General features: G+C 40.2%; 1 protein-coding gene across 1 annotated transcript in view; it reads left to right on the plus strand.

The window, feature by feature from the left end:
• LOC119893116 (anoctamin-1-like) overlaps nucleotides 1–15,700 on the plus strand; it is a 70,650-nt gene that overhangs the window by 42,188 nt on the left and 12,762 nt on the right. Inside the window, exons 7-8 of the mRNA XM_038705068.1 lie at nucleotides 13,852–13,907; nucleotides 14,041–14,082. Coding sequence (XP_038560996.1) covers nucleotides 13,852–13,907; nucleotides 14,041–14,082 — 98 coding nt within the window. The remainder of the gene's footprint in view (nucleotides 1–13,851; nucleotides 13,908–14,040; nucleotides 14,083–15,700) is intronic.

The following is a 15,700-nucleotide window of genomic DNA, read 5'->3' on the forward strand; positions in this document are numbered from 1 at the left end:
TATCTAATTTCAGAGTTTCTTGTACTCTAAATATAAAGATTCATGTGTAGTTTTCCTATACTCTGAAAAAAGATAATTTCTTGCCCTAATTGTCTTCAAGTTTTTGTCAGTCACTGTTCCTGCGTACTTGTAAAACTCCACTGTCTCACTAAGTGACCCCTTGATTATTGTTGGAGAGGTTGAGTGGGGAGTTTTCCTGAAGTCTATGGCCAAGTTTTTAGTTTTAATGACATTTAACTTCAAAAAGTGGTGGTCAGACCATTCAAGAAAGTCGTTCAAAACTGGCCAATGGTTGACCTCTCCATACTGGAGGAGACTGACTTATAAGTGTCGCCTGCGAACTTCAGAAGAAGCCTGTTATCATAGTGACTCCTACAGTCATGTGTATATAGGAGATACAATAGTGGGGACAGGACACACCCCTGGGGTGAGCCTGTGGATGACAACCGCTTCCCAGACAGAACACCATTAAAGCTGACTGACTGGGGCCTAAATGTTAAAAAATCCAGTACCCATTTTACTATACCTGGATCAAGTGGACAGAAGTTTCCCAACTAAGATGTGTGTTTGGATTGTATTAAAAGGAGATGACAAATCGACAAATAAAAGCCTTGCATGGGTTGTTTTTACCCTCAACATGCTTAAACAGAAGATTAAGTAAAGTGGTGATAGCATGATCTACTCCTCTGTTAACCTGATATGCAAATTGCATTGGGTCAAGCATGCCCTGAACCTTATCAGTCAGGATTTGCTTGATCAATCGCTCAAAGTTCTTCATCACTAATGATGTAAGGGCTACTGGCATAAGGTCATTAACCTCTTTTGGGTATCTGTTCTTGGCCACAGGGATAACAACATATTCCACAGTCTTGGGACCTTATGCTGGGTAAGTGACATGTTAAGAAGATCGGTAAAAATATCACATAATTGATCTGCAGAGACTTTAAGAAATTTATAAAACATGGATTTCATGCATTGTAGGGTGAGAGGGGGTTGCGCAATCATTCAAAACATCAAACACTCGCCCCCTTGCACACCTCAGGTGGAGCGACAGCGGGGGTCTCTACATAGCATGGCTGCTGACACTGCTCTGAAGTTAACACATATTACACAGGTGAAGTGTGGAAATTATTTGTGGTTGATGTCACTTACTTATGCAATTCAAAGTGGCTGACTTCCGGTGGGGTTTAGGGCATAGCTCTCAAAAAACAACTTCCTGTTTCATGGAGAATAATTACTCACCAAGGCGAGCATTTGACATGAACTTAGATGGATTTGGACAAACTGCTATGAGGAGCATATAGGCATCACTATAGACATTTGTCCATAGTGGTAAGGTTTTATGTGGGGTAAAAACATAAATGAGGCACAAGAAATAAAGTTTGAAACATGTCCTTCTATGATGCCAGTAAGTGGCGCTATCAGAACATTGGTTTTCCCACCAGTCCTGAGGTGTGTGCAAACTTTCCTGTGGATTCAAGTATCCTAAGACCATGAAAAATGAGTGCATTTATGGCGAAAAATCAAACATCAATGCCACGCCATGGCCATGCCGTTTTAGCAATCAAAAAATGCTTCACAAATTAACATCGCAAGGTTCTTAAGATGGCACTACACACATTTGAGGTCAGTCGGGTTAAGGCTCTAGGAGAAGTTTGTTAAAGTACTGAGCATGTAAATGGGGAAAGGTTTTGTAAATAATTAAAAATGGCCAACTTCCTGCTGGTCTTAGGATATTGCTCCAAGAGGCTGTTTTGTAAGTCTAGAGATGCTACATCTTACAACCATGCCCCCAAACCATATCAGACAACAAAATACACCTTTTCTAACATGTGGCCACGTTTTGTGATTTTTCAAGCATTCTTAGCCCTTCAATAAACAACTTTCTGTTTCATGGCAAATAATGTGTAATATGTTTAAAGATATGATCAATCTATCTCTATCAACAGGCTATGTACCACAGTACTTTAAAGTAGCTATAATTAAACCTCTTCTGAAAAAGCCCAAACTTGATCCAGATGTTTTAGCCAACTATAGACCTATATCTAACCTTCCATTTCTCTCTAAGGTCCTGGAGAAAGCAGTTGCTAAACAGCTGTGTGACTTTCTACAGAGCAATAGTTTATTTGAGGATTTTCAGTCAGGATTTAGAGTTCATCATAGCACATAACTGGTGAAAATTACTAACAACCTCCTTATTTCATTAGACAAAGGACTTGTCTCTGTACTGGTTTTATTAGATCTTAGTGCTGCATTTGATACCATTGACCATCAGATCCTATTGCAGAGACTGGAACATTTCATTGGCATTAAAGGAACCACTCTAAGCTGGTTTAAGTCCTGTTTATCAGATCGATTTCAGTTTGTACATGTTAACGATGAGTCCTCCATGCATGCCAAAGTTAGTCATGGAGTTCCTCAAAGATCTGTCCTCGGATCCTCTTCACTTTATATGTGCTTCCTTTAGGCAATATTATCCGAAAATATTCCATAAACTTTCATTGTTATGCAGATGATATTCAGTTATATCTATCGATCAAACCAGATGAAACTCATCAGTTAGCTAAACTTCAAATGTGCCTTCAGGATGTTAAAACCTGGATGACCTGTAATTTTCTAATGTTAAACTCAGATAAAACTGAAGTTATTGTTTTGGGGCCCAAGCACCTCCATGACGCATTATCTAAAGATATAGTTTCCCTTGATGGCATCGCCCTGGCCTCCAGCACCACTGTGATTAATCTTGGAGTTAGCTTTGATTTTCAAGGACCACCTTTTTTCACCTACGTAATATTGCGAAAATCAGGAACATCCTGTCTAAAAATGATGCAGAAAAACTAGTCCATGCATTTGTTACTTCTAGGCTGGATTACTGCAATTCCTTATTATCAGGCTGCTCGAAAAAGTCCATTAAGACTCTTCAGCTGATCCAGAATGCTGCAGCACGTGTTCTGACAGGAAACAGGAAAAGAGATCATATTTCTCCTGTCTTACCTTCTCTGCATTGGCTTCCAGTAAAATCTAGAATAGAATTTAAAATCATTCTTCTTACCTACAAAGCTCTTGATGGTCAGGCACCATCTTATCTTAAAGAGTTCATAGTACCTTACTACCCCACCAGAGCACTGCGCTCCCAGAATGCAGGGTTACTTGTGGTTCCTAGAATCTCCAAAAGTAGAGTAGGAGCCAGAGCGCTCAGCTCCTCTCCTGTGGAACCAGGTTCCAGTTTGGGTTCAGGAGGCAGACACCATCTTCACATTTAAGAGTAGGCTTAAGACTTTCCTCTTTGATAAAGCTTATAGTTAGGGCTGGCTCAGGTGAGTCCTGAACCATCCCTTAGTTATGCTGCTATAGGTCTAGACTAGACTTTCCTATGATGCACTGAGCTCCTCTCTCCTCTACTTCCTCTCTCTCTGTATGCAACCTCATCCCATTATTGCAACTTCTCCCCTTTCCGGTAGTCTTGTGCTTTCTCGTCCCTCTCGTCTCTCCTCCTATCACTTCCTACAGGTTTTCTGGCTCTGGAGCTGTGGAGTCTGGATCTGTGTCTGCGGGTCACCTGCTGCCCCCGTGTTCCTGCTCGACACCCTCTGCTACAACAACTATTGTTACTAGTCCTATTGTTATTATTGTTATTATAATCATTAACATTACGATTGTTATCATTAACACTACTATACATATCTGTACCATTTTTCATTTAGTCTATAGCAACATCACCTTTACTGTCTGTACTTATGTGTGTATATTGTGTAGGCTGCCTCCCTCCCCTCTCTCTCCTTCCATCCCTCTCTTTCTCTCTCTCTCTCTCTCTCCCTCTCTCTCCTTCACCCCAACCGGTCGAGGCAGATGGCTGCCCACCCTGAGCCATGGTTCTGCTCGAGGTTTCTGCCTCTTAAAAATAAGTTTTTCGTCGCCTAGTGTTGCTCTTGGTGGGAACTGTTGGGCTTCTGTAAATATCATCGGTACGGTAGTATATAAATAAAATTGAATTGAACTGAATTGAAAATAAAATGCACAGGCCCCGTAATATAACATCATCACCATCTTGCCAATAATTGAGATGGATCCGATCAACCTACTAGGAGTACATCAAAGTAAAAAACATGTCATTTCTTGTTGCCAGTAGATGGCACTAGGACTGAGTGAATTTTGGCATGTGAATGTCTTCAGGGCAGGACTCTTATCACACCTGTGAAGTTGCATGTGCAGTCCATTTACATGCAACTTCCTTTTTCGTGGCGAAGCATCGAAATAAAACGCCACGCCACAGACAACCTGTTTGATATATCGTAAAAAGCTTCACAATTTAGCATTGCAAGGCTTTGTAGATTGCACTGCCTACATTTGAAGTCGATCAGATCCATTCTCTAGGAGTTTGTTAAAGTATGAAGCGTGTAATTCGCAAAAAAATCATATTCAATCGAAAATGGCTGACGTGCTGTGGGGTTTGGGGCATGGGTCGTGCTGACTTTTTTTAGGTCTAGAAATGATACATCTACCTTGCAAATTTCATACCTCTAGGTGAAATGCACCGCCGGTGCAATTGTATAGGGGGCCCCCTGGCCACACCCGAGCGCAATCACTGCAGAACATTGCAATTTTCACCAGACCCCGATGTGTGTGCAAATTTTCATGAGGTTTTGAGTGTCCTAAGACCATGAAAAATGCGTTTCCGTGGGAGAATAATAATAATCCTTGTAAAAACAATAGGTTCCTTGCGGGTAAGTGCTCGGGCCCTAATAATAATTAAAGCTGCAAGCAGCGTTGAACGGGCCGTTGCCCCCATGCATGCCTCGGGTGGAATGACAGCTGGGACCTCTACACCGCTCACCAGCTGACACGGCTCTAAAGTGTGGTAAATATCTGTGTGGTTGATATGACAGTTTTTATTCAATTCAAAATAGATGTAGACTTCAGGAGTAGGACAAACATCCAGGCCCCGGTTCAAATCTCTAAGCAACCCATAACCCTGACAGACTGCTTCAAATTCCTCAACACCTACATCAGTAAAACTCTAAAATGGAATATCAACAGCAATCACATCAACAGAAAGGCCCAGCAAAGACTGTTCTTCCTTGAGGAAGCTCAGTAAGTCTCACCAAGAACAGTCTGAAGCAGATTGTCACTAAAACCTCCAACGTAATCAGTTGTGACCTCCCTCCAGTCAACATACTGTACATAAAATGCACCTTCAGCTAAACTAAATTAACCAGGGACCTCTCTCACCCAGCCCATCACCTGTTCCAGCTTCTCCACTCTGTAAAGCGATATATATAAACCAAACCCACTTGCTTGAAAAACAGCCTCTTTCCTACAGCAGCCAGAATGCTTAAAACTTCCACTAGACCGCCCAAAAGATCCCACACTGACATTAATGCACATAATGCACTGGATTGAACTCAGATTGGATTTGCTTGCACTGGTATATCAATCATTGAACTGAACTGTACACATGATATGACATATTCACTGTAAATTATATTCTCACATTCAAGTCTTGTGTGTTGTTTTAATTGGAGGAACACATTAAAGTTAAAAACTCGTAAATTCTTGGCACCAGTAGGTGTTGCGATGACATTGGATATCGGCATGTAGATGTCTTCAGGGCAGAACTCTTGTCACAAATTTGAAGTAGGGGACAGATCTGGGCCCTGTTTCAGAAAGCAGGCTTAACAAACTCTGAGCCCATTCCTGAGCTCTGGGTTGATTGAGCCTGAGGTGGGAAACTTTGAATTTTCAGTTCCAGAACAGCTGATCAGCATTAATTCAATCAACTCTGAGTATGTTGAGCCTGATGGAAGCGTGTGCGTGGGGATGAAAAAAAAGCCATCATCTATGGGGCTCCGATTCTACGATTCACCATGGCAAAGGCAGAGCCTCCATTTTAGTCGGGTGGAGCTAGAAATATGAATGTGTGCAAACGTGGACCATGATAGGCTCTAAAACGCAGGAGGATCAATGCGTTAACATTATTAGGCTACTATACAGCGTGGCTCATTCATAATTTACCAGACTGGAATTTCCTTAATGAATGATAAAGTGCTACAGCCCTATTACATTCAATTTGAAATAGGAAGGCTATATTTATTAAGCTGTAACCCGATGAGACAAAATGCCGGTGGCAATTGGCAACCTGATTATGAAAATAGGCTACAGATCAAATATAAGACACAGTTTACTCATGAACCTCTGATTGTAAAGTCATTCATTATTCTTTTGCAGTGGAAAATGTGTCTATAGGTATAAGTTTTAGACATCTATTTTACATTAATAAATCTTGCTCATTTCGTATTTTATTAATGCTGTCAAAACATCATTCAGACTATCAGCAGGTAATAATGGAAAACTCACTTTTAAACCTTATTTAGACCTGTTTGTTTCAGCTGCACCACAGTCATCCTCACTCAGAAATAGTCACATTATCTCCGGTTGATAAATACGAATGTTCCAATCATGCGACTAGCCTACAATATGAAAGATTAGGCTACTGTTCATTGATCAGTTTTATAGGTTACATATTAAGCAGTGATTACTGCAATAATGTAGCCCACAGTAGGTGTTTCAGTGCAACTGTCCACAGAGTCGCAACGTTATACCTAAAGATGGACACAGATTTTATTCTGGGCTGAGGATAAATCCACGTTGTGCGAAGATCTGTCCTTACATCGATGACAGATTATTATAAAGTTGAAGATCATGTTTGGGTTACTGATCTAGGGATGATCTGATCTCACTTTCTGAAACAGAAAATCCAGAGTTTCCCTCATCTCAGGCTCAACATACTCAGAATTTTCACTAATCACGCTTTCTGAAACGGGACCCTGATCATGTCTAGGCCATTTACATGCTACTTAGCTTTTCAAAGTGATACATGAAAATTCAACACCATGCCATGGACACACCATTTGATCAATCAAAAAAAGCTTCACAATTTAACATCTTAATATTGTGCTGCCCACATTTGAAGGCGATCAGATTAGTTTGTGTTGAGTTTAGGGTATGGTTTCAAGAGGGTTATGTTTAAGTCTAAAGATGATACATCTGCCCCCCACATTTTGTACAGCTAGGTAAAACATATGGCAAGGGCTGCTTCATTGAAATTTTGTAGGGGGCGTTATTGAGCCATTTAAAAAAAAAAAAAACATGCTTCATAACCATAATGGAGAACAAAGAACACCCCTTCTAACATGCGTGCCAAGTTTTGTGAGGTTTTAAGTATCCTTAGCCATGTGAAGGCTAAAAAGTGTCACAATGGACATTTGTAATGTGGGGTAAAACTATAAGAGATAGTTTTAACTTGTCCTTTCCTGTTGCCAGTAGGTGGCGCTATCACTATGACTGGATATGAAAAGTGTCTTCAGGGGTTGACACGGAATTTTGGGACAGAATTTCCTTTTTCAGGGCCATGCCATTTAGTAATCCAAAAAAGCTTCGCAATTTAACATCGCAAGGCTCTTAAGCTTGAGATCCCTACATTTTTGCATGTCGCTACTCGAACAGCGCCATACCATTTATACTCACATACCTTCCACAGAACCAGAGGACATTTGACAATGGACAAGGGGGGGACCAGTGTACACAATGTAGAAGGGAACTTTAGTGGGAAAGTATGGTCGTAAGCAAGTGAAGTTGTCCCAGTATCCACAGCACAGCTTTGGGTTAAAAACAATCATTTTAATTTTGAAAGCTTTCCATGGTTAGCATATTCAATATCTAAAGTTGCTTTTTCTTTTTCATGTAGGATGTTTGGTATGCACATGACACATTTGTAAGCACTGGTTTAACAAATGGGAAAAAAGCTCTTGATCTCTTCAGAGTATGAGAAAACAAATGCCCATAAAGCAAGCATGAATTCCTGGCACAGTTTAAAAGGCAGTTCATCATAGTGTAGGTCAACAGTTACATGAGACGGATGGCAGTACATCAGCCATATTGTTTTCATCACCCAGTTACATAACAGCAGTTATGAGGGGTGCAGTTGGAGGTGTCCAAGCCAGAAAAGCTCAATCATCCAGAGGCCATTTATGTGCACTGCAATGCACATCAACTAAATCAGTACTGTGTCACACCTGCCAAGCAATACCATAAGCCAGGGATTTATTTGACCTGTGTTTTTACTCATTTTTCAGTGTTTCTCTTGTAAACCATCACAAAATAAAAGATGTGCAAAATCTGTTTGGTTTGCAGCCATCTGAACTTGTGAATGCTATCTTAAAAAACTTCCTCGCTGTTCTTCAGTGCTTTTCCAGCATTAACAGCTCCATGGAGTATACCTGTTGATGATGTTCAAGACTTTTCTGTCTGTAACTGAGAACCTGCACAGAGGTTTTAGTGGCCAAAATCTATCTGGCTTGCAAAAAGGAAAGTATTCCCATTAAGGATATGCAATGTGTTTTCAAATTGCTGGATAAAGTCCTGTTTCCAACCTTAACACAGGTCATTCAGGTCTCCCTGACAATCCCAGTTAAGGGCTGAAGTTGTTAGCAGTCATTCAGTGTGTAGAGACGGCTCCCCACATGGCTGAGGTAAAGACAGCCTTCCTCATCTTGCTGTCTTATCAGTTGAGAAAGAACAGCTTTCCAAGTTATGTCATAGTCAAGTGATCGACCAGGCTGCCAAAATAAAAAATAGCCGGTAAACTTTAATGCTTAAAAAATAAACAAACTCAGTTTAGACTGCTTAGTCGCAAACTGCTGGGGATGACTTTTTAGTTAAAGATTTTATAAAGTTACTTTATCACAGATTGTTGAAGTCATGGAATGGCCGGATTCTTGAAATGTCCCATGCTCTAAAACTGTAATTATAAATCATAAATTTTAAGGGAACAATCACCAAGCATCTGCACCGTGCCTGATCGCTCCTCCTGTCCTGGCCCTGTACGCCCCAACGCCCATTTCCCTCTTCCCTCAATTCCCTCTCTGATACCTATAATGGGTTGTGTCGCAATTACGACTGGCGCGCTGTGAACAGTTGGTGATTGTGACAATTCAATTCATATAGTTCATCAAATAAAGAAAATAAAATAATTTTGTTTCTTGTTAATTTCTCTATGTTTTCTTTCATTACGGCTGTGTCTCCTTGTCGCAACAATAACAGCAGCCATCTCTGCACAACACTTGGCAGTTTGCACCTTCCTTTCAAACGTGTTACATACAGATGCTGTTGCACTCACATGAAATTGCCTTTAGGCTTGTTAGATCACATTGCCTGTAGTAAATAAATGTATTTGCATGTTACCCTCCAATTACTTTGCACAATAAAACTGAAACGCCTCAAATTGCATATTCCATCCATCCATCCATCGTCAACCGCTTATCCTGCGTACAGGGTCACGGGGATGACTAATGTTAAGCATAGAAATACGTCATAAATAAGACAATATTTCCAATGGTTATCAAATTATGTTTGTGATCTGGCCAAGCAACAAATCATGCATTGAAGTGTTGACAGTCATTTAAGTTCTTCAAATAGGGGAAATATACATTTGAGACTTACTTAAATTGCATACGTAGACATTGAAGGTTTAACTCAAATATAACACACGTAATATTTGTGTTAAACCTTGTTTACTATGCAGATGTAGTCATCATGTCAGACAACACGCCATAATGAGCAATGGGTGTTAATGTGGGCCACTGGAGGCTATAACGTTAGTATAAAGCCCGAGCCTTAAAAATGAAGTTATGCTGCTGTGCCTCGTGCATAAATGCGCACAGCATCTCTCTTAATGGGGAAAGGCATTACCCATTTCCTCACCCGGAAATTCAAAAAACATAGCCTATTTATCGCCTAAAACTCTGCCCACAAACAGTGGTGCTTTAAGTTATTGAGCGCACAAGGTTGTGAGTTGCGAGGTTATAATCCCCTGTGCCTGCATGGTCCTAAAGCCTTCATTTAAGTTTTTTGTGTTATTAATGTTTTTATCAGAATTATTTTATTTACAATTTTATTTACAATTACAGAGGTCCAGAACTTGGTGACCTCATAGCTGGTTACGGCCATGCCTATATTGATAGTAGGCTTGAAGTGGGCTAGTAGGCTACTCACTGGTACCAACCGGTACTTACACTTTTCTCTTTAGTGTACCGTGTCTTTTTCTTGCACACAGCGGGCACTTCTCACAAGACACACCTCATTGTCTAGGGCAGTGGATCTCTTGACTATCTTGCCAGTCACTTCCAGTGCAGTGAGAGTGAAATACAGCTGTTGTGTTTATCAACTTCCAGACATATGTGCGTGCACCAAATGAAACAGCAACCTCTGTGGGAGCCAGGCAAGATACAGCAACCAATAGACTGACATCAACTTAATTTATTGTCATTCATCCATATAACAAGTAGACTATACAAATGAACAAAATGCTGTTTCTCATGGTCCAATGTGCTAAAAACACAATAACCGTCACAATAACCTAATTCAACTTACGAGACAAGACACTGTATTAAAATAAAAATTTGAGATGCTGGCCAGCCAAAAGGAAGAATGGCATTTGTTTAAAAAAGTCATACAATAATTAAATTAAACCAAAGTTACTGTGCATCTTTAATTGTGATTTTTAACGTAGTTGTAAAGGAAACCTAGAAAACTTAACTTGCTAGGTGGAAGCTCTTCTCTAGTATTTGATGAGTTTTTCACCATCAGTCACGCTCGCAAAAATAAAACTGTAATACTGACACTAGAGGAGACAGCTGATCTGTAGTGTAGTGAACTGTCAGTGGAGTGAGAATGGCAGGGCTGGAGCATTATTAAGTGTGCTACGTTGTGCAACACCTGACTTATGTACACCTTATATGTATATATGCCTACATATACTTAAATAATAGCAGGATCTAAAATATAAGCCAGTAGCCGGAGCAGCCTAATAACAGAAGGCAGTGTGGAACTACCATAGTAGCATGAACATTTATATTGAATGGACAGTATTGCATACTGTAAGATATGTAGGCTACATAAAAAGTCTGAGATGTATGAAACACTGTCCATCCAGTTAAACTGTTAAAGCACCAAGCATCACCGATGGAAACACAGAGTCTGCCTCCTCTCATCTCACCAGAGCCTTTGGCTCTGACAGAAGACAGTGCACCTGCTGAGTGCTCTGGCATATTAATGGGGCAGGTCTGTGTAAAGTTGTGGACTTAACAGTCTTCAATTTCCCGGTGTATGGCAGCATGAGTCCCATTTCCTCCAGACTGGTATTTACCAGAAACAGCCTTAAGTCCAAGCTGGACTAGCATGGCTCTATCCCAGCTCTCTTTCCTCGCCTCTGGCACGATCACTACACCCCCCGTGGTGCCTGGTCCTTTTAATTAAGTACACAAATATGCCTATTGAACAGTAGTACTATATGGAAATGCCCGGTTAAATTCAATAAGCTGATCTATACTGTGGCATTGCGCTGGGAGCAGCCGAGCGGACACAATATAGCTCAGAGGGAACTGAAGAAGAAAAGTATTGCTTGGGAACGCAAAAGTATTGTTAGATAACGCAAAACATATTGCAAGGTAACACAAGGTATTGAGAGGTAACGTAAAAGTAGTCCTCAAAAAATTCCTCTCCTGACCCTTAGGAGCAATCATAAGGAGTGAATTGCCTAATTATATAATCGCGGGGGGTCATTTTAGGGGAGTGGCCGCCTAACAATACACTAGTGGTAGCATGCATGCCTCATCTGCTCATTCTGTGAGACTAACACTTGTGTAGTAACAAATGATTCTCTGAAAGAGTCAAAAGTCTAACACTATATAAATTGTTTAGAAAAACTAACTTCAGTCAGGACAAATTTATCAAATGCTTTATCAAATACTTTATTGATGCAGTAGTTATTTCTGGTAGTGTGGCTCTGTTCTGGGACCCCACTGCCTGTCCACATGCCTACGTGCCCGAGAGCAGCAGCAAAGACCCCCCACGGTACAGAGCAGAACAGCATCAATAATACAGATCACATTGATTGGTCTGGAATAGTCTAACAGGAGGAGCTGGAGTGTCGGTGGGTAACTAACGGCTCGCAGAGAAAACGGCAAGCGTAGGCAGGCTAAAGCAGCTTAAATAAGGCACCTTGTATGGCTTTGCCAATGAGTGCTTAGAGGGAAATTAGTCGAGCTGTCAGCTGATGTGGCCTGACTTGACGTGGGTTGCTATCAGGTGATGTGCTGGGATTGTGAGCTGAGCTTGACTCCTTTGCCTGCTTGAACTAACGCTATGCTTGATTTGGTTGGTGTTAAGAAGTGTTAAATTCAATTAGGGTCAAAAATTACACTAAATTAATGTTGTGGTACCAACGTTTCAAAAAGAGTTAAATTAACACTCTGTGGTGTGGACCCTTTTTTAAAGTCTTAAATTCAACTCTGACAGTGTTGATTTGGGTATGCGGATTTTACTGTGTGGGACTCCCCACCAGCCGGTCAGAAATAAAAAAGCCTATGGAATGAGAGGCAAAGTATCTTCAAGAATCTTTAGCAAGTCCAACTGCCCTTGACTTTCTCAATATATCATAACCTGGATGATTCACAAACATTACAGCTCCAAATGATGTGCCATCAAAGGAGAGCTGTATCATCATAGATATAAAGGGTAAATAATAATATGACGTTATATACTTAAAAAAACATCTTGGCCAAAGCACAGTGGTCCAGATGGCAGGCAGTCAGGGGGATGAGATATGGAGATAGACAAGATAATCTTGTACAGTAGGCAATATTACTCTATGCACATTTCCAACCACTTGTTTTCCTTTTAAATTTGTACATTAAAAAATACGCTGGAATTAAAAAAAGTGTGACAAGCTTCATTGATGTGCACACAGCTTCAACAATGAACTCAACTGTGGAGTTTGTGCTCCTGGCTTTTAAACAGGAAACTCCCCCTCAATGGTCCAAGATAAACCATTAATACCATTAATTTAGTTAGTAAAGCAGTACAAACAAAATTTCTATGCAAAACAATCAAGACAATGTATATTGTTTTAATGGTACTAGTCACTGGTCAATCCAGTCATGAAATTCACACAAGAACTATGGAGAAAAGAAAACATGGAAAAAAGGAAGGAAGCTATTCAATAAAAAAAAGATTAATTTGTTTGAATAGGAGAAGAGCCCATTTCTGCAAGGAGAAAAAAACAGATAAATGTTTAGAAAAAATAGAAATACCTGAATTAAAAACAAGGGAAATCAAAATTATGATGTCGTTTGTAAATCCAATTCAGGAATAGTAAATAAGTTGAATTTTTGACTTACTGTTTCATTACAAATTCTGACATTGTATGTCTTGTTTTCATCCTTCTTAACACTTTATCTGCTTTTGACTTTTCCAGCTAAGAGTAAAAAATAGACCCAGACCAATGCTGAAATCTTAAAGGCAGATACCCATTCCGATATTTGAAGGTTTAAAAATCTGTTTGAAAACATGCTATTTTTAATGACAGTGACTTGTTTCACCATTGCAGAAATAAGACAAATACTTTCATGTACATACATTAATTTTTCTGTTTTTTCTGATGGCCTAAAATTTCACAGGCAGAGACAGACAGACAGAGGCATGGCGTGCATGACTGCTGTCAGGATTATTCAGGTTATATAAAGGGAGAAATGAAGGGGCATGGTTTATTATCATTTAACCAATATATTTCACATGGAAATGAGCACCTTACCCGGAAGGCATGTAACAGTGTCTTCCACACTGCACAGTGTGTTGCTAACAGTGGAGTCGCAGTGCTCTCCACTGGATAAACTATGCAATACAATACAAAACTTTGTGTATTAAGCAGAACCACACAGCCTACTTTTAGTAGAATAAGATAGGGTGTAAAGATGGACCCACATTAACACCTGTCTGTTGATTTTCTCTCTGCAGGTATCACCAGTCTCCTGGGAAGCGGTATCTATACAGCAGCTTACCCTCTTCATGATGTGAGTAATGATCCTGGCACTATAGATCATTATTATAGGGAGTACTGGTTCCAAATCATGCTTGTGTTTTACTCAAACTGCAGTCAGTGTTTATAGTAACTATATGCCTTATTGTTTCTCTTTCCTCTTTCAGGGAGATATTAATGAGGATAGCGCAGAGCCCAATGACAGAAAGGTGAGGTTGTTTTTTAGACTTATGAAAGCCAGCATATATTTCTTCAGCCTGCTGTTCATGGTTTGCTTTTTTCAGCTTTACTTGCACATGTACAGCCCGAGCACGAACCGTGAGGTCTCTATTGAAACTCAAGGGATTATATTTTTTCTTTTTTCTGCAAAGTAAGCTAATTTTTGGCGGCCTAAACATGCTCAAAAAAAGGAGTAATTTATGGGTCTTGCACATGGGTGTGGCAAAATGGCTCACTAGTGCCACCTACAAAATAGGAAAAAATTTGCCCCTCAGCCACGAATTTTCTGGGCACATCTATCATAATAAGACACACAAAAAAAACCTCAAGGACCTTGACACCCTTAACGCAACAGGATGTACGCCATTTTGAGTTGAAAGTGAAATTTTAACCCATTTTATACCATTTACAGGGTGCATACTTTAAAGCCCCCCTCCAGTGTATTTTGACATTTCTATGATATTTCATATTTCCTTACAATATTGATTACCCACATAGTTTGCCAAATATTTTTTGACAAATAGCTTAATTTTGTGCTCAAAGTTGCTTGCTTTTTAAAAGGGGGTGGTGATGTATGACTATAGTAAGTCATACATCATTCTCATGCCTCGTTAAAAAAACTGTCAAGCCTCGTTAAGTCAGAGCATCAAACTGATAAACATTGATGTGAGCTAGCTAACCAATTTATCATGTAATTTACTTAGAACTTACAGCAGGTATGTTCATTATGGCATCTGTGCGTGCGGTGTTGGAGGACCGATGACAGGCCACACCTGTCACCGTCTTATACACAGTCTGCAACATGCATTTTACTGACGGCCGTTTTACCAATGCATCAGCGGAGGCACCCACCCCCGTGGTAAAGTAAGCGCACCATAAAACGTAGTGGGAGTTATCGTGTGCACTGCGTGACAGGACCATCGACTGTATGATTGACAGCTGATACGCGCACATTAGTTTCTATCATGGGTAAGTAATGGCTACTCCTGCCAGACAGTAAAGTGTACTAAACTTTACAGTGTAGTGATGTTAACACAGCATATCGTTTGTGAACACTCCAGCCGATCAGTTTTTGGTTGTCATGGTAATGTATTACGTCCGACTATTAAGCACACCCCCATTCTCTGTTTGAGAAAGAACGTTCACCAAAAACGGCAGTTAAAACTAGCTGGAGGGGGGCTTTAACAAACTCCTCCTAGAGAATTAATCTGTTCAACTTCAAATTTTCGTGATTTTATACGTTTGATAAGAGTCTCGCCCTGAATGCATGTAAAAGACAACATTCACCCATAGTGACCTTCAAAGATGCAGCCCCCGCGGCGCGTTTTACCTACATGCATGAAATTTCTGTGGTACATATATCATGTCCAGATGTACAAAAAAGCCTCTTGGAGCGATGCCCTAAACTCAACAGGAAGTCTGCCATTTTGAATTTTATGGTCATTTTTGGATTTTTTACACACTCCAGACTTTAACAAACTCCTCCTAGAGAATTAATCCGACTGACTTCAGATTATTCCTGTCTACTCTAAAGCTCTAAACTCTAAAACAGTGAGTTTTCATGAAATGGTGAGCCCGTGGCAGGGCGTCCAAAATCAATGATTCGCC

Source organism: Micropterus salmoides, unplaced genomic scaffold (assembly GCF_014851395.1).
Source record: "Micropterus salmoides isolate LMB-PRFRI ecotype aquatic unplaced genomic scaffold, ASM1485139v1 Ms_hic_scaffold_8, whole genome shotgun sequence".
NCBI lineage: Eukaryota > Metazoa > Chordata > Actinopteri > Centrarchiformes > Centrarchidae > Micropterus > Micropterus salmoides.